The sequence below is a fragment of the Triturus cristatus genome, chromosome 2_1, assembly GCF_964204655.1.
Source record: "Triturus cristatus chromosome 2_1, aTriCri1.1, whole genome shotgun sequence".
In the NCBI taxonomy this organism is placed as follows: domain Eukaryota; kingdom Metazoa; phylum Chordata; class Amphibia; order Caudata; family Salamandridae; genus Triturus; species Triturus cristatus.
This window is the reverse complement of record NC_140581.1, coordinates 457,116,507-457,143,182: the sequence shown is the minus strand read 5'-3', so window position 1 is coordinate 457,143,182 and position 26,676 is coordinate 457,116,507. Positions and strand designations below refer to the sequence as shown.

Below are 26,676 nucleotides of genomic sequence, written 5' to 3'. Positions count from 1 at the left end.
AAACCACGCAGAGCCAGCAAGAGCAATGGCCAGAGACACCACAGGCCGAAAGCAGGCCGCACGGGAGCGGGAAACGCATAAGCCCAAGGACAGGCCCACAAGGGGAAAACCACAGCCCCAGGGCCCAGGCAAAGCCAACCACCAGCACAAGGCTGAAAAAGGGGAGCGGGGACGCAGCAATGTGGCCAACACACCAGGGGAGGCCGCCACCAGACCACAACCGGCAGCCCCACCAACAAATCCACCGGCCAAGCCCAAGAGAAGGCACGGCGAGGAGGACACCGGGAGCGGCACCCACAAGCAGGAAAGAACGGCACAGGGCAGTCCGAACCCACAAACAGGGAGGGGCACAGAAGCAGCGCACCCAAGAAACCAAGGATCCACCCAGGCAGAAGCCAAGGAAGACCCACCACACCCAGCCACCACAGGAGGCAAAAGGAGCGGCAGCGAGAGGCAAACGACCCCAAACCACAAAGAAGAGACACGAGGGGAAAAGGAAACCACAACAGGAAACCAAACCCCACCAGCCAACCCAGCGCAACACAATACAGCACCAGGCAAGAGGTAAGAGGCAAGCAGCAACACCAGCCAGAAAGCCCACCAGGGGCCCCACCAGGACAGCCCTGGAGCCAACAGCCAACCAAGGCCAAGACCAACCGGGACAGAGGGAGGGCACAACAGCCCCCCCAGGAACCCAAGAAACAGGGAGGCCGGAAGCACCAAGGACCCCGACGCAGGACGCAAGAAGCAACCCAGCCAAACACAAGCAGGGGCCAAGCACAAGAGCAGAGGAGCCGCAGACGGGGGAATACCGGGGGGCCGCAGGCCCACCTCCCCGACCCACAACCAGCACGAACCTCACCCACAGGGAACCCGCCGGGGAAGGAGCCCACCAACCCAGGCAGGAGGGCACGCCGGAGGGCAGGAGAGGAGCGAATGCAAGGGCACCGGCGCGCCCAGCCGCAACACCAAGACAAGTCCAGGCACCAGCAGGGAGGAAAGGCCACAGGCCAGGAAACCCCACACAGCGAAGCCCAGAGCACCGGCCAGGCACAGGGGGGCAGAAAGAAACAAGGCACCCCGAGCACGGGCCACACCAACACCCCCGGAAGGACGCATGAAGCGCCCAGCACCAGGAGCCGCAGGCAGGCACCCAGATAGGCACGCACCAGGCCCAAATCCGCAAGAACAGGCAGGAACCAACAGGGCGGACAGGCAGTAGGCGGAAGAAGCCGGGCAACAGGCAACCAAGGCGGACATCCAACCAGGCACCAACCAGGGGGAACAGAAGCACGCAGGGCAGGAAGGCCGGAACCCCACAGGCCAGAGGAACGAACCAGGCCGAACCCCACCCAAAAACGAAAAAGCCCAGGAGAGCAGAAGCGAGCACAGGGGAACGGGCGGACGGCCACAGCACCCGCCAGCCCCGACACACACCCAGCAGCGGAAAACAGGGAGCCAAGGCCGCAGGCCAGTACAGCAGAAGAGCGCAGCACAGGGAAGAAAGAAATGCGGCACCCACCAGGGGGACAGGCCAACACCACCAAACAGAGACCGTCCCCCAACCACCCGCCCAGACGCCATCCAGCAACAAGCGCCGAGCAAGCGGAAAACAAGGACAGGGAACCCACAACCGGAGGAGGAAGCCCCCCCCCTGCAGCACCGGGAAGCAAGGCAGAGACACAGCGCAGAAAGCCATGCAACGCCCCCAACCCATCAAGCAGGAACAGGGAGCGACACAAGCCAGCACGGACAATCCCCAACAGGAATCAACCAGCAGACGGAGAGACCAGAGGATGCCAGATCCCAGAGGAGAAAGCGCCAGCAGCAATTAAGGTGAGAATACCACCGAAGCAGTCAAGCAGGTCCCCCAGCCAAGACCGCCGAAGCAGCCCACCGCGCACAGCCAGACCCAGCAGGCAAAGCACAGACCACAGAGCCAGAGGAACATGTAGCGAAGAAATGCAGAACCGCTATGCGGTACTCACCACAGGGGCAGGAAGAGCACACAAAAAGCGCCCTGCCCCTAGATCCACCCCAGGCGCCCTCCAAGACACCAGCGCCGGGCGAGGAAGAGTGCTGCAGCAACCGGCCAGATACTGACCCCCATCAAGGTCCGCCCCTGCACCAACATCAGGAACAGCAGGGGCAACAGGGAGGAAAGAAGGCGAGCAGCACACCAACAAGCCAGGCAGGGAGACCAGGAGCACCGCCCGGCGTAGCCACTGGACCCCCATAACAGCCACATCAGCGTGTCTTCCAGCCTGGCCAAGCCGTAGGAAGACGCGCGCTGTAACCCGGAAGAAATCTGGAGATCCGGCGCCCCAGCCGCAAAGGGCCGGGCGCCAATCAACGCGACTCCCAGCAAGCCCGGCAGGCCAGGAGACGCGGAACAGGACGTCGAGGACAGCCCAGCAGCCCGACGAGACATCCATTGAAGAAATACACAGGTAAGTCAGCAACACGTCCCATTCTGTCGGAAGACAGAAAAAAAGAACAGGCTGCATGCTGGGATGGTACCGCTTATGTACTCCCAGCGGGAGGGAGTGGGTTAGGTATCCCAGCATGCTCCTGTTCTTTTTTTCTGTCGCGGAGATAGTAATCTCCACTTGTGAGGAATGGGACGAGGACGGAGGGACCTGGGGGTAATGGTAATGTTACTGAAGTGGAATGGAGAGAATTTTTAGCTAAAGATGATATTTTACAAAGGGTAGTGGCTATGGTATTGGACACATGGTGTGAAAAGAAGGACTGTTGTCCGGAACTTAAGGGGTTCTGGCAAGTCAAAGATGAATTAGCTGTTGTTGATGGTATCTTCTTGAGGGGCTGTAAGTTGGTTCCTCCTCGTGCTTTATGGGAACGACTGCTTAAAAGCGCTCATGCCAGTCATATGGGAATAGTCAAAACAAAAGAGAGGATTGGAGAAACTTATTGGTGGCCGGCCATGGATGTTTATGTTGAGAGGGAGGTCAGGAATTGTGTGGAGTGTTCATGTTGTGATATGGTGTTGAAGTGCAGAACCCAGCCCATGGTACTGAGGGAACAGTCCAAAGAGCCTTGGACAGATATTGCCATCGATCTTTTAGGTCCTGTAAAACTCAGTACTCGCGATAGGTATGTCTTAGTTTGTATGGATATGTATTTGCGGTGGCTGGAGATCAAAGTAGTCAATTCTGTAGAGTCCACTGTGGTGATTGATTTTCTGGACAAACTTTTTGAGAGAGAAGGATTACCAATTTCTTTACTCTCGGACAACGGTGTTCAGTTTACCTCGAGGATTTTTAAAGAATGTTTATGTTGCAGGGGAATTAAACACAATAAGGCTGCTCTTTATCATCCTGAAAGCAATGGTATTGTGGAAAGGTTTGTGAAGGTGTTAAAGGAGACCTTGCAGCAAGCCATTGTGACTGGTATGAATTGGGAGGTGGCCATGAGAAAGAAAGTCAGGGAATATAGGCTCACTCCGCATTCTTCCAAAGGTCTGTCTCCTTTTCGGTTGTTCAAAAAAAGTGTGGCGAACTCAGAGGTTTGTCCCTCGTGGGTTATTAGAAAAGGGTCAGTTGTCAATGGTGATCTTGGGCGTGTGAATGGTTGGAGAGTAAGAGAACGTGTTGTTATGGAAAAAAGGAAGAAATGGTTCCATGAGCGTAAAGCTGTCAAGAAAACTAGTTTCTGTGGGTGACTGGGTGAAGATCAACAATCCCCGCTTGGGTAAAGGTAATTCAAAATTTAGCAGACCATTCAAGGTTATTAAGCATTTTAAAAATGCCATTAAGACCAGTGATCATAGGGTGTGGAATTTAAATAGAGTGGCCAGATGTCGGTCCACTGATTCTGTGGTATCATCAAACCTTACTTCTGAAGTCACTTCACGAGGAGAAGTTTCAAGGCCTCGCTGGGTCATTAGACGTCCGGTTACATTGAAAGATTTTGTTTAAATGATATGTCTTTCTTTATATTATGTTTACTTTTTACACTCTCTGTTAAGTTTTTGTTTATTGTATAGCTTTAATTTCCTTTGTTCTCCTCCTTTGGTTAAGTATTGGGGGGAAGGTGGTGTAGTGTCTTGGTTTTGTGTTCTAGTGTAGAGTGCTGTCTCTAGTTGCTGGGTGCTCACTCTAGAATATGGAATCTGAATATTCCAATGACGTTTGTATGTCAGATGCTTCCTTAGGTGCTGGATTGGGTCTCCATTACCTCTGTCTTAATAAAGATCTTTCAACTTTACATCTGCCTCCTGGCGCCACTCTTACATTCAACTAACTATAACGTTTGAATTTCTCTTGTTTTGTACGAGTGAAATGTCCAACTAACTATAGCGTCCCTGAAACCTACAGTTTTTTCAATGAATTTCTAAGGTTTTTTAAATGCTAATTTCTAACTATAACGTCCCTGAAACCTATGTTTTTTTCAGTGAATTTCAAAGTTTTTTTAAATGCTAATTATAATGTTCAATAAACCTATAGTTTTTTCAGTGATTTTAAATTATTTCATTCTCAACCTGGTGAAAACAGCCAATAGCGCCAGTTTTCCAGCAATAGCTTTCGCCCAAAAAAAATCACCACAAATGAGAGCAACAACGAATGCTTATAATATGCAGTGTAGGCGTTCCTATGCAAAAAAACACGAAAGCACCACTTCCCGATATTTTCAACGAGCAGACAAATTTGCGGTGCGATCCAAAAACAGGCGATAAGCTGCGTTAGCAGTAGGAATGTAATATCTGCCTTTTACTGGTGTAAAGTAGGACGACTACCTACAGTGTGAAAGGGAGCCCAGCCCAGAATCACATCTGAAGACCAACACATGTCATAGAGCTACTGATCATGCACCTCCCACACCCAAGAAGGCCACAAAACCCACTGCCACCACCCTCAGGACCTCCCCCTTGGACCACCACCCCTACTACCACCGAGGCAGCGCACAACAGGACAGCGAACCTTCCAAAAACGGCATGGCCCCACACAATAGCTGAATGTTGCGAGATGTGGCAACCATACATGTGTGAAGGACGCAAGTCACCCACCAATAATAATGCACACAATACCAAGTGTAGCGGTGATGTGCTGGGCAGACCTCACTATGCAGAGCACAAACCTCGCCATGCGTACATATACTGCTGGTGCCTGTAGTGTTGTGGACAGTGGACGCAACCATGTTACCTCAGGCAGTGGGGAAGATCTCGGTCATGTACCTGTGTCGTCGTCCCCTGTAAGCGGAAGCGCAGTAGGCTGGTCCAACGTACGCCACTCCAGTGTAGAAGTGTGAATAAATAGGCCAGGGCTCTGGGCGTGGTTCACTTGTGTAAAGGCCAACGCGTCTGCCAGAGCGGCGGCACTTACCCTGCCACGTGGCTGCCGCCATGACTGCGGGCCTCCTCGACACAGGCCCCCTGCGGACAGCAGGGCTCACAATTCAGATGGAGTCACGATTGCAGATGACACAGTCCAGTAGGTAAGGCGCATTGTTCCCAGTGTGGCCCGCCCGGACCACGCATCATTGCAGGCTGCGTACACGCTGAGCGCCAGAGGTACCACTAACTCAGTGCGCCACAAGTCACTACCACGTGGCCTTACTGAGACAGAATTCATTAGACAAAAGACATTGCTATCAGTGTGGCCCGCCCGGACCACGCATCATCGCAGGGTACGCACACGCTGGTTGCTTCAGATGCAACGAACTCACTGTGCCACAAGTCATCGCCACTTAGCCTTATTAAGGCAGAATTCATTAGACAAAAGACATTGCTACCAGTGCGGCCCGCCCGGACCACACATCATCGCAGGCTCCGCACACGCTGAATACTTCTGATGCCACTAACTATGCAGCTCAACTCAACGCCACATGGCTGTGGGCCCTTGCTGACTGCTGCCTCTGGCCTACACCGCGGTCAGCAAGGCTCACAATTAAAATTGAGTCTTGATTTATTAATTATAATTAAGTCCAGTAGGCAACCAACTACAACCTCCCTGAAACCTATACAATATCCTTTTAGTATCCTTGCTTCAAGAACTTTTTTGATATCAATTATAGCTTTAGTACAATGACCAAATTCATCTTGCAAGTCCAAAGGCACACAGAATGGCAGTCTACACTGCGGCCAGCAGAGCTCACAGTTCAAATTCAGTCTTGATTCATTAATTTCAGAGTCCAGTAGGCAACTAACTATAACGTCCCCGAAACCTACACATTTCGACAATGTATTCCATACATATTTCATCTTTTGTTACCTACACTGCGGTCAGCAGAGCTCACAATTTACATTGAGACATGATTTATTAATTGAAGACAGAATTGTACTCTATGTCCTCGGACTTTGTCAATAGGAAGTGACAAAAAGCATTCCTCGATGTATGTGCTGATTACTGCCTTCCATCTACATTGAGGACTGCAGGGTTCACAATTCAGATCGAGTTGCGATTGCAGATGACGCAGTCCAGTAGGCAACAGACATTGCTACCAGTGTGGCCCTCCCGGACCACGCATCATCGCTAGCTGTGCACACGAGGAATGCTTCTGATGCCCCTACCTCAGTGCACCACAACTCATGGACACTTTATGGTAGAATCTTTTGCGTATTATTTCAGATCTGCTGCCACTACCTCAGTGTACCACAAGTCTTGAACCCTTTACGATAGAATCTTTTGTGTATTATTTCACATCTGGTGCCCCCAATTTAGTGCAGCACAAGTCATGGACCCTTCATGATTGAATCTCTGTGTGCGATCCGATGCTTACTGTTGTACTTGTTGCCAGAACCAATCATTCCCTGAGGGCTGGCTTACACTCACTCCATACGCATCCAGCACAGACGTCACTTGACATGTGACCCTGGTAATAAAAAGGGGCCGGGCGCACGTGCCCGTACCCAGTTCCACTATCTATTTAACGGTGTCCGTGTGTTCATTATGTATGCATGATACTGCCCCTGGGCCCTAACACATTAAATTCTGCTGTGGACAGTGCTCGCAACCATGTTACCTCTGGCAGTGGGGAAAACTTTGGTTATGTAACTGTCTCGGTCATTGTATAAGTACATAGGTAGAGACTGGATCATTAGAGTACTGCAAGGAGAGTGTATAGTGAATTTATAAATGCTTCGGAATTGCCGGAGTGATTGGATAAGTACATACGTTGGCGGAGATTTGGGCTTTGCATGGCCCTGTAGTGCTACAGCTGCAACACTCCACTTAATTTGTAATAAATATTCATATCCACACAGATATGTCATGTGCACGATCTTTCATGTGTGGAAATATGGATGAATGTAGGGTCAGTGATTCCCCCTACCTTCTATGTTGGCCAGGTTTTAGGACTTGGGTCACAGGGTGACACATTGGTGCTTGCGGCCTGGGTGGCGGCAGCACTACGACAAGGACACCCGCATCAGTTGATACCTCATACAGCCCAGGACGGAACCACGTCCAGAGCTCCGGAGTCATTGTTCACAGCCTCATGCAGGACTGGCATACGCCAGGCCAGCCCAATCCGCTTACGCATACAGGGAGGGACAACAACACTACATGGCCCAGATTTTCATTGTAGTGATCTGCTGCTCTCAGGTCTAGTTGTCAGTACGCCACAGCCACTCCCTGATGGCTGGTTTACACCCACACCACACCCATCAAGCACAGGCATCACAGGACACGTGACCCTGCCAATAAAAAGGACCGCGCGCACGTGCTCCAAGCCATTTCTATTTCAGACTTGGTGCACCAGATGCACTGCGGCCGGCACAGGCACACCGCCACGGGACGGTGACTTTCGGTGCACTGAGGTAGGGGCAGTGTAAGTGCTGAGCGCGTGTGCAGCCTGCGATGATGTCCCGTCCTGGTGGTCTGGACAGGTCAGGTTTTGTGTGCCCTGCTGGACCGCAGTGTAGGCCTGAGCCATCGACCAGCAGGGGCCTACCACCACGTGGCGTGGCCTCTCTGGTCACAGAGTTAGTGGCACGGCAAGGGCTGAGCTGGTGTGCAACCTACGATGATGGCCGGTGCACTGGTATGTCCTCTGCCATGGTAAAATCAAGACGCAGCACCAAATGTGAGACCTGGTGGCCTGCGGAGCAGGGCTGCATGATCTGGAGGGTGCCCTGTCCGCGGAAAGGTGAGCAGTGAGGCCTGGGTGCGCAGCGGCGGGTAGACACCTCTGGGCAGTGGAAGTGGATGGAGTGCAGCAGCCTGGATGCACAAAGGCGGGACAGCGATTTTAGGCATGCACAGTCGTATGTACTCTGCCATTACTTATTCTGTACTATGTTTCAGATGAGTGAGCTTGAGGGCTCCACTATGTCCAGGCATGTGGTTGGGGACACACCGGGGGCGGAAAGGTGAGCTGTGAGGGTTTTGTCCACAGTGTGGGCACTCACTGTCCCTCTCCATCTCTTTGTTTCTCTCCCTCACACTCTTTCTCTCTCTCTTCCTCTCGCTAACACTGTTTCTCTCTTTCGCTCTCTCTTCCTCTCTCTCTCTGTCTTCCTCTCACTCTTTCTTTCTTTCTCTCTCTTCCTCTCTCTCACTCTTCTCTCTCTCCTTTGATGAACACATGACGCACAATCTTATCTTGCCTTTTATCTAACAGGCCTGCGAAGATGCGTGGCCATCCTGGTAATCAACACCCACCCTGAATTGTGAGCTTGGCTTGACTGCGTGTATGTAGCGGCTGAGGAAGTTGCTTCGGCATGTGGTGGACCCTCTTACACAAACTCCGGTGGCAGAAGGTGAGCAGAGAGGCTTGTTTCCACCGCAGCGGGCAGTCACCTCTGGGGGGTGGGAGTGGATAGTGTGCAGCAGCCTGGGTGCACAAGAGCAGGCAGATACCTCCGAGCAGTGGGAGTGGATGGGGGCAGCAGCCTGGGTGCACAGGAGCAGGCAGACACCTCTAGGCAGTGTGAGTGGATGGGGTGCAGGTGTCTGGGTGTGCAGGAACGGGCGGTCACCTCCGGGCACTGGGAGTGGAGGGGTGCAGCAGCCTGAGTGAGCAGCGCGGACAGCCACCTCTGGGCGGCGGGAGTCGATGGGGTTCAGCAGCCTGGGTGCGCAGGGGCGAAACAGAGAATTACACATGTGCAGTTGTATGTACTCTGCCATTACTGATTCTATACTATGCTTCAGATGACTAACTTGAGGGCTACACTATGTCCCGGCACGTGGTTGGAGACACCGGTGGTAGAAAGGTGAGCTGTGAGTGTCAACACTCACTCTCCCTCTACATCTCTTCCTTTCTGTCACTCACTCTTTCTCTCTCTCACTCTCTCTCTTCCTTTCTCTCTCTCACACTCTCTCTGTCTCTTCCTCTCTCTCATTCTTTCTTTCTCTCTCTCTTCCTCTGTCTCACTCTTTCTCTCTCTCTTCCTCTCTCTTACCCCGTTTCTCTCTTTCTCTCTCTTCCTTGTATCTCACTCTCTCTCTTTCTTCCTCTCTCTCTCTCTCTCACTCTCTCTTTTTCTCTCTTCCTCTCTCACTCTTTCTTTCTCTCTCTCTTCCTCTCCCTCACTCTTTCTCTCTCTCTCCTTTGATGGACGCATGACACACAATCTTATCTATCTTTTTGTCTTGCAGGCTGTGATTCACAAATTGTCGAGGGATGACACGCCATGCCTGTACCTACTTTGTTGTTTTGTTTGAATAAAATGTTTTATATGTAAATCCATAGATTAATGAGATTCTTATTTGTCCAACCTCACATGCATGTTCTTAATTCTAATTGTGCGACATCAGCCAATTTGTTAAGTTTCAGATTTCCTAAGGATGCTCTCACATTTGTTTGTGGGGGTGGCGGTGAAGGGGGATGGCACACATGGGGCTGGTGGCGGGGGGTGTCAGAGCAGTATTGGGTGTCCGAGCTGCATGATCTTTGGCCCCATTGCATCTGTTGTCATTCAGATGTGGCTCTGGGCTGGGCTCCCTTTCATGTTGCAGATTGTAGTCCGACTTTACACCAGCTCAGAGCAGGTGTAAACTTCCTACTACTAACACACCTTATCACCTGTTTTGTACTCTCTTCAACGATCTTGCTGGTGGTTGAGAACCTTGCAAAGTGATGTGTTCGCTGCTTTTTGCACGGGTACGCCTACTCTACATCTCATTTGCAATATTTGCCGGGGTCATCCGTGGCGATGCTTTTTGAAGCTGCTTCGCTGGTGAACTAGTGATATGGGCTGTTTGCTCCAGCTTGTGAATGGTGCGTTAAATTCATAACCATTTTGGTTGCGATAAAGTGCCGTTAACTCGGCGATGTGTCCTTCAGAATATAACCCTCTGTGTTTGAAAGACTTAAGAAGTACTTGAGTGCCGCGCTGAGAGCCACGCAAAAAAACTAACGAGAAGAGGGCTGCGTCAGCCCCCCTCCCGTGGCCAATTCCGGCCCAGAGGACCCCATCCCCTGGGGCCTGGCCTCACCGTTGGGGACCGTGGGCGGAGCCCCAATGCCCCCACACTCCTGCTGTCTCCCCGCATCCTGTGGGAGCCGGCATTGCTTTTCCACACGGGGAGCTGCTGACATGCAGCTCCCCATGTGGAAAAGCAATCACCTTCGTATTTTGGAAGCGGGAGCAGGTTTCCCTACTCTCGTTTCCAAAATCCAAAGCAAGTTTGCTATGAGAGGGTGGGAGCCGCGCGGCTCCCGCCCTGTCATAGCAAATAGCAGTGTCCCGGGTGTGGGCACCCCAGGACACTGCAGGAGCCGGCCCTGGGGGGTGGAGGTCCCCAGGGCCATCACGGGCTCCAGGAGGAGGTTTGCGCACCCCCCCTCCCAACATGAGTGAAGCCCCCGCCGAGGTGGTGGTACCCGGGGCTGCGGGGGCCCCAGTGGGCCCCCGCTATTATTTTAAAGAAATGCCCCCGGGACCTAGCCCACCCGGGGACCTCATTAAAATAAAACACCGGAACCCGCGCTTCATTGTTTTTTTAAACAATTTCGGCGGAATTGGCGACCCCATAGCATATTGCGCCGAATTTGTTTAAAAAAAAAAATGCTTTTTTTGGCCTTGGGGGCCTTCTGGGATCCCCTGAGCAGGCCTAGAGGGTCAGGGTGTTTCTACCCTGCCCCCTTTTCTTGTTTTATATCTTTGTTTCTCTGTTTTCTGGTGACTTGCTTCTACCGAGTCACAAGATGGCTGCCAACACTTCCTGGTTTGGAGTGTTGACAGCCAATTAGAATGAAGCTCGTGGTCGTGACAGCCAATTAAAGCTCGTGTCGGGCGGGTTCGCGACTCCACCGCTGCCCTCGATATCGTAATTTTTTTTAATTTCTCAGCAACTACTGAACGGATTCACACCATTTAAAAAAAGGGTCGCTTTCTGAACCAAGCACTACCTTTTTGCCACATTTGGGGTAATTCCGTTCAGCAGTTTTGGTTGTAGCCTTGCCCAAAGTTTCCTCTGGGAAATTGATTTTCTGACTCTTATTTTTTGGTATTTCTCAAAAACTACTGAACAGATTTACCCTATTTAAAAAAAAAGATCGCTTTCTGAACCAAGCTCTACCTTTTTGGTACCACAGTACTAGTATCAGCCCCATGCGATCTGATTGGCCAGATGCAACTTGGAGGAAAATATTGCACTGGCCATAACAGGACTTGGGGACTCTGCACCCGTGTCCTGGAATGTTTTTGTTTTAAATAGTATAAGGAGCAGGGTAGCGATACATGACTACCAGACAGAGTGGTACTCCTGAGGGATGCAGCTCGGTCCATCCCATAGTCACCCTTTGTTTGGTGAAGCTCGCACAGTACCATGAATCTGTAGCGGTGAAGCTTTTGCACTGGTACAGTGGAAGTACTGCAGTACCAATGAAAAGATTTAAAAAATTTAAATAAAACCAAATTGAGTTGCGTTGCTACAGGGGGTGATGGATGTGTGCGTGCCTCGGGTAGTTGGTTGTCCAACGGTGAGTTGGATGGCCGCAGGTGGATGGGCATCTGCAATGGGGTTGACTGTGGGGTTGACCGCATGAGCCCTGCGAACAACGCCCCCGCTGAGCATGGCCAGAGAGCAGTAGGGAGAGTTGGCTAAATATGATCATCAAAGGGGTACAGAGAAGTTATAGTTAGGTATGATAATAAGATCTTCCCTCCCATTAAACACTCCCATAAATTTACTAAAAATACAGGTAAAAGTGACATAATAGTTAGATATGGCAATTCAATCTTAGCTTACATTTTAAACAAAAACACCTAGAAATGTACTAAAACAAAGGTAAATGTGACGAAAGAGTTACTTACCTTCGGTAACGTATTATGTGGTAGAGACATAGTCTAGTCGCAGATTCCTTAACTATTAAATTACCCCCAGGCGCCAGACTTGATCCAGATTTTTAGCAGCAGCACATCTGCACGTCGGTAGAAGGCGTCACGCGACTCCATGTTGATGTCGTCCACACCAGTAGCGTCCCCAGAGTCTATACAAGACACCCTCTGACGCAATTACATCAGTTTCTTCTGAGACCAGTTTTTGTGTTAACACGCGGAGCCACCATAGAAACTGGCTGTGGAAACAGTGTGCCAAAAAAAGGTAGAAACTTTCTTTATTTTTTTGCAAGTTATAAAGTCTTAAAGAAGACATGGTAATACCTAAAAAAAAAGGCTTGTCTGGAAAGGCAAGCTAGGCCTTAAAGCAAACAGAATGAGGACAGTGACCACTGGTGAGAAAAACTAGGGCCCTTGAAGGTGTGGAACCGTAATACCACAATCCGTTCGCAGAGTGGGGAGGATGGGCCAGCGTTAAGGAATCTGCGGCTAGACTGTCTCTAACAGATGTGTTACCAAAGGTAAGTTACTTGTTCATCTGACAGAGACATCTAGCCGCAGGTTCCTTAACTTTTGTATTAAATGCTATACCCCACCTGGAGGAGGGTCTGTGAACTGATCCCACCCAAAGTTGTCAAAGAGAACTAGCCGGTCTAAGTTAAGAAAGAAGACCAAACTTGTTTAGGAAGATACATGAGAAGGAACACTATATCCCCATAACAATGTTGACAAGAACTACAGGCAACAAAAGGGAGAGGGGCCTTGGAAGTCACGGGGAAAAAAACCTGATTATGGCAATAAAACAACACTGTGTCAGAAGACCACAGAAAGTTATAATAAACCCTATATAACCCCAAGAGTGATGACCTATGGACAGCTGCAAAACCAAATGAAATTGAGCCATAGGAGACCCAGAACACATCCAAACTGAAGCAAGCATTGATTAATGCATTCACCAGAAATTCAGGACGACAATCCAAGAACATGTACGTAATAAAATGGAACACTTGTCCTAAACCAAAACACTCAAAGATAGAGTAAAGACCAGCAGGATCACACTAAGTGTTGAAGAGCAAGTGCATACAGAAAACAAAATGAAGGTAGCACTGCAACAAAGAGAGAGAGAGAGTGCATCTACACAAGATATAAGTAAACTCGCTCTCGAATTGCAATTGTACACAAGATTGACAATCATACAAGTGTAAAAAAAAAAGATACAAAATCATATATAAAAATGCACTGACTGACTTTCGCGGTCTGAATTAAGTGATATTACTCGGAAAGAAAGGAACGACCCCCCCGCCCCCCGCAGGCAACACCGCCATGTTGTACTTCATTGAATCACAAGCCCAGCCACTCATATTCAGCCTGCTCACATATACTATGTCCTGAAGATGATCTCCAATAACTGAGATCGAAAAGCCGTTGACCCCCTACAACAAGAACTCCATACTTTCTGTATAATCTATTCATGAGGCGTTCGCTTATGTGTTATCAATGCGATGTATATATTTTAAAGTCACCTCCACTTCTCACGCTTGTTGTCACTTTTTTATGTGAGCACCTGAACTACTTTTTGCATATTATCAACAAAAAAATAACAATTGTTATTTTGATTATAACGGGTCTCTGGTCACACTATTCATTGCTCTCCTTGGCATTACTTGCCTATTTAATATTTAGACTTATTGTTCCTAATTCTGACGCATCCCCTGCGTCCCTTTTTGGGGACCATTTTTTTGGCCACATAGGAACCATTGTTTTCAAAAACATGTTTAAAACCTCAGCAACTCGCTTTAACATGTTTGCGAATCAGGAGCTTACCACTAAAGCTAACCCAGGAGGAGAAAGAAGGACCGAGGCTGGAGATGATTCCAAACCAACTCAAAAACCTGATCTGATTGGGGAACAAATACATCCTCTCCTTCACCACCCTATTCACTTGGCAAAGAAGGAATAGTACGAGGTGGATCCACAAGGAGCTCAGAATCGACATCTGAGCTAACCGGCTCTATAGGCGCTATGTCCGACGCAGCATGGAGTCGAGTGGCACTGTCATCAGCGCCGTCCAACGCCGTACAGTGCCGCGGGTTCCCTCATCGGTGTCGGAGAGGGAATGTGGTGAGGCGTCCACATCATATAAACCAGGAGCCAAAAGTGGAAGCCTTGGAGGGCTGTGCACCACTGGCGCTGGTAACAACATCAGGTGTTCAGAGCCAAGCGCAGAAAGTGGAAACCCTGAAAGGCTGTCCACCGGCATCGATATGGATATGGCCTCTAATGGTGCCCAGAGTGAACCAGTGGGCGTACTAACAGTCTCTGCCTCCTGCATCTCCTTGAGGCCTGAAGGTGCTCCAGGGGAAGGTGTAGACCCAAAAATCTTATGAAGGAAATAATATTACCTGATTTGGGTTAGGGTCATCCCGGCTCCAGCATATGTTGGGAGGCACGGGGCAGAGCCTTTTCCCGACTTCACACACTAAGTACGGTTCCGACATAGCTTGGACCGCTTGCGTCGAGACTTACCACGAGACAAGGATGGAGAATGATGTCCAAGGGAACGGCCCCTGAAGTAACCCCGCTGATGGTTCCTGGAGAACGAAGGAGACCGAAGCCTACAAGATGCCTTGGAGAGCTGTGTCACTTGTGCCACCAACAGCTTCATCCACTACTCCTTAAGCGCCTAAGGCTACAGCAGTTGACAGGAGTCACATGACACATAATTATGGTGCTCACACAGGCACTACATACAGATGCGATAGGGATCCTTGGCTGACATCTATCGACCACAGGACTCACAAGCTTTAAAACCAGAGAGCATAAAAAGGCACACTGTTTCTTCGACAAAAAAACGTCAAAGTCGGCCAAAAACAGCTGGAGGTACCACTTCTCCAGATCTGCGTGGAAGCGCGGAAAACAAGCAACTAATGTCAGTGCGTCGGAGGGCTTCTTATATAGACTTCGGTGACGTCACTGGCATGGACGACGTTGATATGGAGTCAAGCAATGCCATCTCCTGACGCGCAGAGGTGCTGCTGCTGAAAAATTTCTGGATCCTGTCTGGCGACTGGGGAGAATTCAAAAGTTAAGGAATCTGCGGCTCTAGCAGATATTATAGTTAGATGTTGAAATTAGATGAAAACTAATTTTTAAAAGACAAAACATACACTCAAATTCACCAGTTGAAGTTTACTGAGCCAACTATAACTTGCGCCCTGGCAATGAACTACTTATGATTTCACAAATTATATTACTCATTACATTAAATGACAGCATTGATGACGTCTCATATGACATAACTGATAATGCCATAGTCATATGCAGCATGGTTTTACAGTGTGCATACGTGTCAGTGCACGCCGACAAACAGCACAAGTCTTTAAGGCAAGTGTGGTTGTGCATATTTAAATGTATATGAAGCACTTTTTGCAAAATTTTAAAGTTTTGGATGAAATTAGCCCTCCATGCTAAACAGTGTACATTCTGAGTACATGTGATCTAGGTGGCGCAGCGGTTATTCATAGTAGAATATTTGTTAATGCCAAAGCCTATTATAAAATATCTGAGAGTAAGCTCACAGGTTCTGCTGACAATAGCTTTTCGACCAGTGTATATGTGGGAATTCGCCCATATTAAACAGTTGTAATACAGTGTTATATAGACAGATTTTTATAATGAGGATGTTTATAAGCCGTGAATGTTCATTTTCAGAACTATGAAGCAAATTTTGTTGCGCTACAGATTACACAAAGTAAAAACAGAGGTGTCCCACTTAGAGATGGTTTATGTCACACTGGTGTAAACATGGCTTTAAGGTTATAGTGTCCACCTCAAGAAGGTGAGTGGTGCATTTTATCAAACTCCGGAGTGTCTTTTCAGTGGCAAATGCATACCTGTCAACCTCTTGACTTAAGTTTGCAGACTATGTGAAGCCTTCACGAGGGTGAGCCGGTAAGGTAAATAGAATACAAACTCATTTTTTCACTGTGTTCAAGAATTAAAAAGGGTGTGCCCCATTAAAGTCTATGTCAGACACATTTTGCTTGCTAGTTGGGTGAATACCGGCAAAATGATAACATCCACCAAATGGACGAATAGACAGATATGGTCTGTGGTCCAAGATTATGTCCATTATCACATGACTGCTGATAGAAAATTAGCCAGAGCTGTAACATTTTGAACTACTTCAGGCCCACTAACCTTATAGGACACTGTCAGAATGACTGGATGATATCATTGGGAAAGGCATTTGAGTTCAGCTTTTAGGAAAAAGTTTGGACCACTAAAGTTTCTGGTTAAGGGTTTGGTGACAAATTGTAGGCGATCTGTGGCAGGTTCATATTGTCTGGCTTTTTGTTGTGGACGTCTGTGCTCACAAAGAGCTACTCGCAAGCAGCCAAGACATATTGCTGAAGTACCTTGTTAAGGGAGAGCAAGGGCCCCATAAATAAGGAAGAGGGTGACAAGGTTTCCTTCAAAATGTTAGGTTTTGTCTCTGCAGAGGGCGGGGTTAAATTCAACACGTCTGGTTCTTTTATACCACTCTAATGAACAGAGGCTACCTCTCAAGTAGAACCAGAGGGTTAAGGGATGCCCCCTTCTAGTTGAATGTGCCGACCACTTGCCTTTTGTAAATCAAAATATAAGCCAGCAACATTTTTATAGGGGGAAGAAGATTATGAGCCTCCAAGTCATAATCTTCTGTATAGTCATAATCCTTTTCAAGCACAGTGATTGCTTTGGAGCCAGGCCCAAAAGGCCCATCCCTCCGGGCAAATCTTTGGGCCCTAGGGAGGTGTTCTGTCAAGATCACGTCATCAAATCATGCTTTTACCTTTTCTTCACCAAAGGTTTTCAGATTACTTTGAAGGTGGCTTCAGAGTCGGCTGCGGGGGCAGCAGCTCCATCAAAGGTGGCACCAACTGAATGGCTAATGGCACATTTGTAGATTCCAAATTCTTCTTAGGCACTGAAACCATTGGAGCCATGAAGTAAGTAGCATTCGGGGTCAGATCCACCAGAACTGTTACATTGAGCTCACCTCTGAGGAGTGACCCAGGTACTACAGGAGCCATCTTTAAAATACCCAGCATCCCTACTCGGAATACTATGACCAGCACCTAATTGGCTAATAGCTGATGGGAACTCAGGCTTTATGTTTCTCAGCTTTTACATTTTCTCAGACAACAAGGAAAAGTGTAATATCAGGGAACTTCATTGATACTATGAGCAGGCCTGGAAGCAGAAGAGTTTCCTAGAGGATCTCCTTCCAATTACGCTTTTTTGTGGCAGGATCTTTAGGAAGATTCTTCCTTGTGAGGTGACTTACATGAAGGCTAAGGGGAACACTTTGGGGTATCCTTGTGGGTTTTGCACAAACATATCCTGGCCTCCTCCTCCCTGTTAACCTTTGTATGAATTGATGAATAGAAGTTGCAGGCTACGGCGTAATGTTCCAAGTCCAAACACTACATACAGATGTTATGTGGACCTCATGAGGACATTTTCTTGCAGCATATGCAATAGGGCTTGAACCCTGAAATCTCTCGACAAGACATCTGACCTAGAAACTGTCAAAACGCTGAGGAATTTTATCAGTGAAGTACTGAGAGAGCTCCGGATAATAATTGATAAGAGGCAGAAAAAGAGAAAATGATACCTGTATGGCTTTTGGCATCTAATATACTCTAGTGTTGTCACATCTGGCAGATAGGAGTCACAGCAGAAGCCACACGGCACCACCATGCAGCACTAAAGAGCTACTACTGAGGAAAAAACATTTCAGACAAGTCTGGTGCATAGCCGGATATTTGTAATGTGAGGAATTTTCAGGAAGATGTATCCAATTTACAATGGCCATGTTTCCTGCAGTAGTCCAGTAGCATCTATGCTGATTCTGCTGTATATGAAAAGGTAATGTGCAATGTATGTTTGTCAGTGCCAAGAGTGAAAAGAGGGCCAGGGCATTCGGAGTATCCACCTTCCTTGCTGGGATTTTACAGAAGGACCACAACTATGTATGTAACCTGGGGATAGGTTTCCTGGCGGTGTACTTCAGCTGGACTAAATGCATGGTTGTATCTCTTATATTCGAATGAATTGTTCATCATGGAGTATTAAAATAATGAATAGTTATTTGATCTGTTGAGCCCTTGAAGTGTTCATAATTCGTGATTCTCCTAACACCAAACCATCTAAGCGGTTGCTCATGCATTCAGGTTCATTTTCTTTACCTTATTTATATGCAACGGCCAAAGGTAGTTGGTTGTTTGTTTCTTCATTACTGTTCGCTAATAATTACAACTCTGCTCTTATTTCTGGCTTTTCACTGTCTTGATACATAAAATGTTGTGTGTTATAGTCCTGTGCTATATTTCATTAGAGGGGTTTCGAATCCGACTCTCAAGAGGCCAGTTTCTGCTTGACTCTGCTGATTTTTTAAGTGCACATTATACGCTACACAATTTTAGGCATGATTAAGGTGAAATCTCTGATTCCCCCTTCTTTTAGGTCTCTTACAAAGCTTATCAGACATTGATCCTCAAATTATGAAACCTGCAACACTTGATGTTTACTTGTACTCCTTGTACTGTGGATGTATTTTTGGTAGGGCCTTCTCCCTGTAACAGAACTCATAGACTCCACAATTATTTAGACTTATAGACTGATGGTATCCCTTTCTTTCCTTTTCACCCCCATTATACGATTTTCGTTTTGTCTAACATTTTAGCTTGGTTTTTAAAAGTATCTTAGTGTTTTGGCATCTTGCCTCCTTTAAAAGTGTTTGTTGCAATGCTAAATGCCACGTCTGGTTAATTTCCCAGTCAGAGTGCTTATGTTCTAGTTGAAAAAGCTAGTTTTGAAATTATCCCTTTGACATTCCGTCTGCTTGTAATGTGATCAGCCCTCTTTTAGCGTGTGTACTCTTATTTAGCTTTCGGTTTGTAACCTTAAACTATTTTTTTCCTTTGAATTAAGTCTGTTCAACATGAAGACTGTTCTTCTGTGATTTAAGATAAGGTTGGTTTCTTTTTCTCTTTCCAGCATTCAAGATTGACCACTATGGTAATTGAGCCCACTTTCTAGATTATGATTATTCTAATATGGCTACTATCCCCTAAGGTGTGCTGCAATATAGTCTTTTAGGTATTAGAGATCTGTCTGCTAGCCTGTCCCGTGTCTCACTCTCCCTTTCCTTGGGCAATATGGTTGATAACCTACCTTTGCCTTGAATTCTACCCTCTTGCTTCCCTTATCTAAGCTCAGTCCTGGCAATCCACTACTTCTTCAGGGCAATATGGTTGATAACCTAACTGTGCCTTGAATTCTACCCTCTTGCTTCCATTTTGTAAGTCTTCTCCTGGCAATCCACTACTTCTTCACTTCTGCTCAAGCAGGTACTGTAGAGAGCTTAGGAGAGTAAATGTGTTGTTCTGTATTTTTGGGCCTCTATACTAATGAGCGATCAGAGATAGCTATGTGCCCGAATGCTGCTCATTCTTCCCCAGGGTAGATCCTTACTAAAAGAGCGTTATAGCTTTTGTTTCTGTGATCATATGTGGCATCTCGATTATGAATTTACTCTAATATTCATTTAAAATACTTTCTGTCGCCAGGAATTTAGGCAACTGTGCAATGCCCACAGCGGGAGCAAAATCATGCTGAAAATTGCAGTAAGCTTTATCTTGACTTTTGAAGTGTTCGATTTCGTGTGGGTTTACTTCCCTATAATGATGATTGTGTTTTGTTTGGTTCATCACCTTGTCCTTTCCAAGGAACTCCACGGTTGGTATGTGGTGTTCACATTGATATTGCTGCAGTCCAGTATTTCCCTCTTTTAACCTATTATTTCTATGGTAAGCACTCTTAAGGGCCCCAGGCAATGCCCACATCATATAAAACTGCATAAATAAATAAATAGTTGCTCACAGGAAAGCTATACCCCAGTAATGAGGCTCATATTGTTGAGGAGACCAGCATCCAGGCTGTGTCCCAGACTGGGAGTATCTCAATGACCCAACTGAAACCCCAGATATTGCACAGTAAATCATGAAACTTCCTATTTTATTGATCTTCAAGTCAAAGGTGAACGCCAGGACAGGAGGTATTTTGAAATTTCTCATACAACATCAACAGATAAATAAAACACACAACACAGTTGGTGATGAAACCTCTGCCACAATAAAACACTACTCATTTAAAACCACGCAGAGAGCATTTCAAAGTTGAGTTTTGAGAGATAAGTCCTACCAACTCCCTACTCCTCAACTCTGGTACTGCTTGCAGTTATTTGTAAGAAAAAGTTACTTTGGTAACTTCTGTCTGATGAATGCAGTAACTCCCACAGATTGCGTAAATGAGTCACTTTGACACCCAGGGAAAGGAGTCAATGAAGGAATCCGGTGAACAGAGTATCCATCAGAATACATCTTCTAGGCAGTAGTTCATGGTTAGCTGGGTCGTCCCCATGGCAGTTATACCAAGCTCGTCAGATTTCATATCCTCACACAAGTATAATAGATTGCATGCATACTTTAAGGCCAATGTTACCCGAAGTAAGGCAATCAGTTACATGTACAGTATCACGGGTCCATTACAGCCCTCCTCCTCATTCTTTTCATTTGTACAAGCTATTTTGTAACCTTCACGCCGCCTACTAAACTCTTGCGGATAGCTGGGCCATCCCAGACACAAACTGTATTGCATTGTATCAGCATAAATCGTGTGTAATGCATTTTTTAATGGACTCGTGTGTCTCTAAATTATAGCTGTTTTTACTCCAGATGGTCACACATTCAGGTAGCTATTATGTACAACTAAAGGTTTACCATGCAGATGGTTTAAAAGCATAAAAATGGAAGCGTATTGCCTTTTTATGTACACTCAACTGCATACAGTTCCACACACCACGGAAATGAGCGAAAAAGGGCCAGTGTTATAACTGCTAGTTTTTGATGGTCTAAGAAGAATCTACAGGTTGGTTTATCAATTGCACAACAGTTGGGCAGGTGCAGACCACACAAGCTCTTCCAAACATCGGGGAGTAGAGCAGTCCGAGAGAGAGGTACGGATCTGTACTCTTGAGATAATCTAAATAAACAATTGAGTTTGTCAGACATAAGGTAAGGAAAGACTTTGTGCGTCTTCTTGCACACGAGAGATATAAGAGGGATTTAACGTCAAAGACAAACTACGAAGGCGGAATCATATCGCCATCTGGATTGCAGGTTCCAAATGTGGATAAGGGAGACTCAAACACGGCAGGTGCGTGGGGTCCGGATATAATGGATACACAGGGTGAATTAGATAAAGAAAAGGCAACAGTCCAGGGTCTTTCTGCTTTGCACCAGTGGATGAGCTGTCATCCCCTCCTTTCCAGACGCTAGCCTGAGCACTGTCACATAATCATTCACTGCTGGATATCAAACAATAGAACTGTACAAAATAACATATATAATGAAGCAGAACATTTTGATGTGTCCTTGCATTAAAGAAGTCTATCCATTTTTTAAACGTTTTTAAGAACGAGAAAAGGAGTCATCAAATACCAGGTTCACTGAGATGTAGTATTTCAGAAATAGCACATCTTTTTCTTCAATAAGCTTTGATACGTTGCCTGAAAATTAACCAAGAACAACATGAAGGTGTAATGTACAATTGCATAATTTTTGATTTCAGAGCATACATTCCAAAGTCCAACAAGTGAACCTCAGGCATTTATACTACTGCAACCCATAACAGTGGGGCAAACTTATTCGGTAAATATATTTCTGTTTTTTTAGAATAACCAGAAAGTGACATGCTTTGAATTTTACTGGTGGCTGTGCCAAGAACACTGCCAACATTGAGGGTCATGCCTCAAACCCTTGCTAACATTTTTATTAAGTTTAATTTGGACCACTAATCTGCAAATCCATATAAAATTCATCAGGCTATCAGCTGAAACCTGACATGTAATTCATCATCTTCAATCTTTTTTCAAATAGAGTACCTGAAATTTTTCACAGTGTGGAAAGTTAACATTAAACTAAAACATGTTGAAGCATACAATACGTATTTACATTTATTGTTAGTTTACACAATACATAACGATTTCATATATCATATATATATATATATATATATATATATATATATTCAATCCACGATCTCCGGTAATGAAATGTGGGGCTGTCATGGACGGTCCGAGCCAGGATACTGGAACTCCTTAGTATGCATTCCACAAGTCCCTGTATTAACAGGAAACACTCGTCCGAGTGTTTACTGTTAATACGGGGACTTGTGGAATGTATGTATATATATATCAATTACATATCTATATATATATATATATATATTTTAAAGTTAACGTTTGGCACACTCAAACTCTTGCATACATTCCGTGTACTGTTATTTCTCCCGTGGGCTCTGTTAAAACTTTGGCTGCAAACCACCGTTTTGCTCTAATTTCTCGAAAAGTATTGAACTGCGTAGTCTGGACTCTTTCTCTCCCAGTTTCCATAAGATAACGAGATGATCCGCAGAGCATGTCACAAGTCCATGTTCATTGAAATGCAGGAACATCTGAAACAAACACACTGGTTTTACTATACATATTGATATTAAAAAGTGTGTACACTAGTAAATTATACTCTCCTAAGGGGTGATTCACAAAAGCTTTTAGGAGTATGGGAAGTCGTACAACAGAAGGCCTTTTAACTACATGCTTTGAAAATCAATCCCAAAACTTATGATAGATACATCGGCAGCACTGAGGGATGGAAGATCCCTGCATACATGGCGTGGATCTCTAAATTAAGCCTGGGCGGAGTTTGCAGAGTTCCGCGTAGTGCAAAAAAAACTCTGCTGCGCTACTCGAAGCTGTGCAAGCAGCGGAGTGCGCTAGATAAATGCTGTTCGCTATGATTTTCAGTGCCAGATGCTTGTCTGCACTGTGCAATCACCGCGAACGGCACCATGCACAACGCAAGCGGGTGCTGCTCCCTTTCTGACGCTCAAGAAGATTTTTACTCGAGCAGGAGCTTTCTCAATGCGAACGCACAGTTTCTCAACGCGAGCAGTCGTGAGCATACGCGACCACTCGCAATGAAAAATCTGAACGCCCGCTTTCAGAAATCTCGCCGGGAGGTTGATTTTCCACACTCGCGATCACCAACTTGATGTTCACGTACGAGAAACAATTTCGCCGTGAGGTGGATTTTCCTCGCTCGTACTCGCAAACTTGACGTTGACGAATGCGAGCGAGGAAAAAACTCCGCTCCGCAAAGCGGAGGGGTGGAGAACGCTAACCGCAGGCAGCAGAATGGAAGGGCTTTCACAATTTTTTGGTAATGGATGGTCCTGTGTACTGAAGACAATTCCAGAGTTTAGGCATAAGGCAGGGATGTGGAATTCATATAGCCTGATGCCTGGGGAGGCAACATGTTATTTTGTCCTTATGACAAGTAGGCCCAACCCGGTACAGCACAAACCCTTTGGCTGCAAGTTTACAGTACCACATTATGGATCAGGGAAAGGCATTGCCTGCAGTTAAGGTAATATTTGTGTCCATGTGTTAATGCTGTTCAAACTTGTATTAATGGTTCATTAATGCAACACCATTATTATTAGGGTGGGAGCTCATGTTGTAAATGTTGTAAGGTCAGTCTGCATTAGTGACAGTGGTTCCAGTATAAACATGTTTACACACGTTTTCAATATTTAGCAATATGAGACGATGTATATGCTCCCAGAATGCTCTCTGATTAGATGCAAATATTTGCAGAAGCTTGAAAGCAAGATTGATAATTCTTTGCTTTAACCTTTTCGGTGCTCATGACGGAACGGTTCCGTCATGAGCGTCGGTTGAGCTGTGCTCATGACGGAACCGTTCCGTCATGACCACGCCCGCGCAAGAAACGGTCAGCGCTGAGCGGGAATCGGCGCCGCATGGAAGAGGTTAAAAATAAAATGTTCACAAAAAACATGCAAAAACATTTTGCTAAACTACTGTAAAATTTTAGGTATAATTTCTTTCAGAATCAGTTAGTAAAATATGTTTATGTATGCTAGTAGTTCCCAAAAATATTTATAGTGGAAAAATCAGTGTAATCAGTTTTAATAAGATTATGGGAAACATAAAAGTAAAAAAGCATTGGTAAAGCCAGTAGGTCCGAAATTGTTGGTCAGACTTTTGGTTTTGTCAATGCGAGACTTTTTTTGGCATGCTTTTTGAAAAACCTTATTGGTGTGAGGGTTGCCGGGCCCTCACCATTATAACAAACACTGGCAAAAGCCAAAATAGTTTTGCTCTCAAAAAGCACACATTGCCACAGGAATAGTTCCTGGCACTTAACAAAACGACTGTGCGTCGATATGCTCCTTGTGAAAGAACAGAATGCTGTCACTCATAGTGAAGCTAGCCGATAGACTGGGAGAAAGAGACAGAACTTTAATAAACACAAAAGGTCATGGTTAAAGCCAGATCAAATTAGGGGCCCAATTATTAAAAAAGTCTTACAATTGCACCCATGTCCTTGCATTAAGTGCAGATATTATTATTATTATTATTAATTATTATTAAATTAAATTTGTAAGGCGCACAGCTACCCGGAGGTTTCCCGGCATCAGAGGACAAATCGCAATGGAGAGGACAGCATTTACTGATTAAATAGCCAGGTCTTAAGGCCATTACGGAAAAACTTATGGCTGACTTCATGACGAAGTGATGAAGGTAGTGAATTCCACAACACTGGGGCCAAATAGGAAAAGGACCGTCCACCCATATGTGATAGTTTAAATCTGGGGACTAAGAATTTGGATTGTGATGAGGATCGGAGCAGAAGTGTCGGGAGATATGTCTGGCCTAAAGAGCATAGATAGTGGGGTGCTGTGCCTAGTTTAATCTTATGCATATAGCATAAGGCCTTGAATTTAGTCCGGTTCTCAATCCTGAGCCAGTGGAGGTCATGGAGAGTACCTGTGATGGACGATTTGGATACATGACAGAGGAACCTAGCCGCAGAGTTCTGGACCACTTGCAATTTGTGTACTACCTCCCTATTGGCTCCTAAACATAGGATGTTGCCATAGTCCAGCCTCGACATAATTAAGGCTTGGATCACAGTTCTTTGAGTGGACCCAGGCAACATCCAAAGTATCTTATGGAGACATTTAAGAATGGTAAAGCAAATAGATGTGGTCTTAGCTACTTGGTGTCTCATGGACAGCTGATCATCAATCACTATGCCCAGATTGCGTGCAGTTTGCACCGGTTGGGGAAGTTCACCCATTTCTGGTGGCCAATGGTGAGGGCCCCAGAGATATTTATCTTTCCCCATGATCAAGACCTCCGTCTTTCCACCATTTAACTTTAGCCAGTTAGTGTGCATCCAACTGGCTATTTTATGCAGCCCTACCTGTAGGGGTGAAACTGTGGAGGTTTCATTAGAAGACAAAGAAAAAAGAAGCTGGGTGTCATCAGCATAGGAGAAGATAGACAACCCAGCTTCTTCCGCGATTGTGGCTAAAGGGCTGACATAGAGATTGAATAACAAAGGGCTGAGGATCGAGCCCTGTGGTACTCCATACGGAGATGCATAGGTCTTAGAGATAGCCGAAGGGGAGAAAGCTTGAAAAGACCTTCCGGTGAGAAAGGTTTTAATCCAATCTAGGGCTGAGCCAACAATCCCCAGGGACTGGAGTGCCTTTAAAAGGGTTAGATGAGACACCGTGTCGAAGGTGGCACTCAGTTCTAATAGAATGAGTACCACCATTTCCCCTTTATCAAGATGCTGACATAATGTTTCTGTGACTCCCAACAGAGTAGTCTCTGTGGAGTACCCAGCTCTGAAGCCTGATTGGGACACATGCAGGATGTTATTAGATTCCACAAACTCCATGAGCTGTTGATTCATGTGTTTTTCCAAGATCTTTGAGAAAACAGGGAGTAGGGAAATCAGGCGGAAGTTTGAAGGTTCGGCCAGGTCAGCATTTGGTTTCTTCAGAAGGAGGAGAACCACCGCGTGTTTCCACTCTGCTGGTAAGATAGCTTCCCTCAATGAAGCATTGAGTAGCTCCATAATGATATCCAATGAGGTGGATTTTAGTTTTTGGAGAATATGGACTGAGAGTGGGTCGTTAGGTGAGCCTGATTTAAGGTTATTTAAAATACTAGTAAAAGACAAAAAGTCTAATGGTTGCCAGTTTGTTATTTTGTGAACACAGAATCAGGGGGCCCGACTGGCTTGTTACAGCCTAGAGTGGGGGATAAGTTCTTTATTTGCTGATCAGCATTAATAGTTGCCGTCTCGAGTTCTATATAGATCTTCTCTACTTTCTCGATAAAAAACTACTTAGCTACGACTTCACAGTGTGCTTCATCAAGTACCGGGGGCGTCAGTTGACAGGTTGCTCCTGAGAGCTCCCCAACTAATTTAAACAGCACTTTA

General features: G+C 46.3%; 1 protein-coding gene across 2 annotated transcripts in view; it reads right to left on the bottom strand.

Moving 5' to 3' along the window:
• Nucleotides 1-20,290: 20,290 nt before the first annotated feature.
• WDR41 (WD repeat domain 41) overlaps nucleotides 20,291-26,676 on the bottom strand; it is a 550,534-nt gene continuing 544,148 nt past the window's right edge. The window contains exons 13-14 of one of the 2 annotated variants that reach the window (XM_085632270.1): nucleotides 22,624-22,810; nucleotides 20,291-21,863 (exon numbers count right to left, since the gene is read on the bottom strand). In XM_085632270.1, the coding sequence (XP_085488396.1) occupies nucleotides 22,658-22,810 (153 nt within the window). In that variant the 3' untranslated portion in view covers nucleotides 20,291-21,863; nucleotides 22,624-22,657. Of the gene's footprint in view, nucleotides 22,811-26,676 lie in introns of both variants that reach the window. The other variant, XM_085632269.1, reaches the window with a different exon arrangement.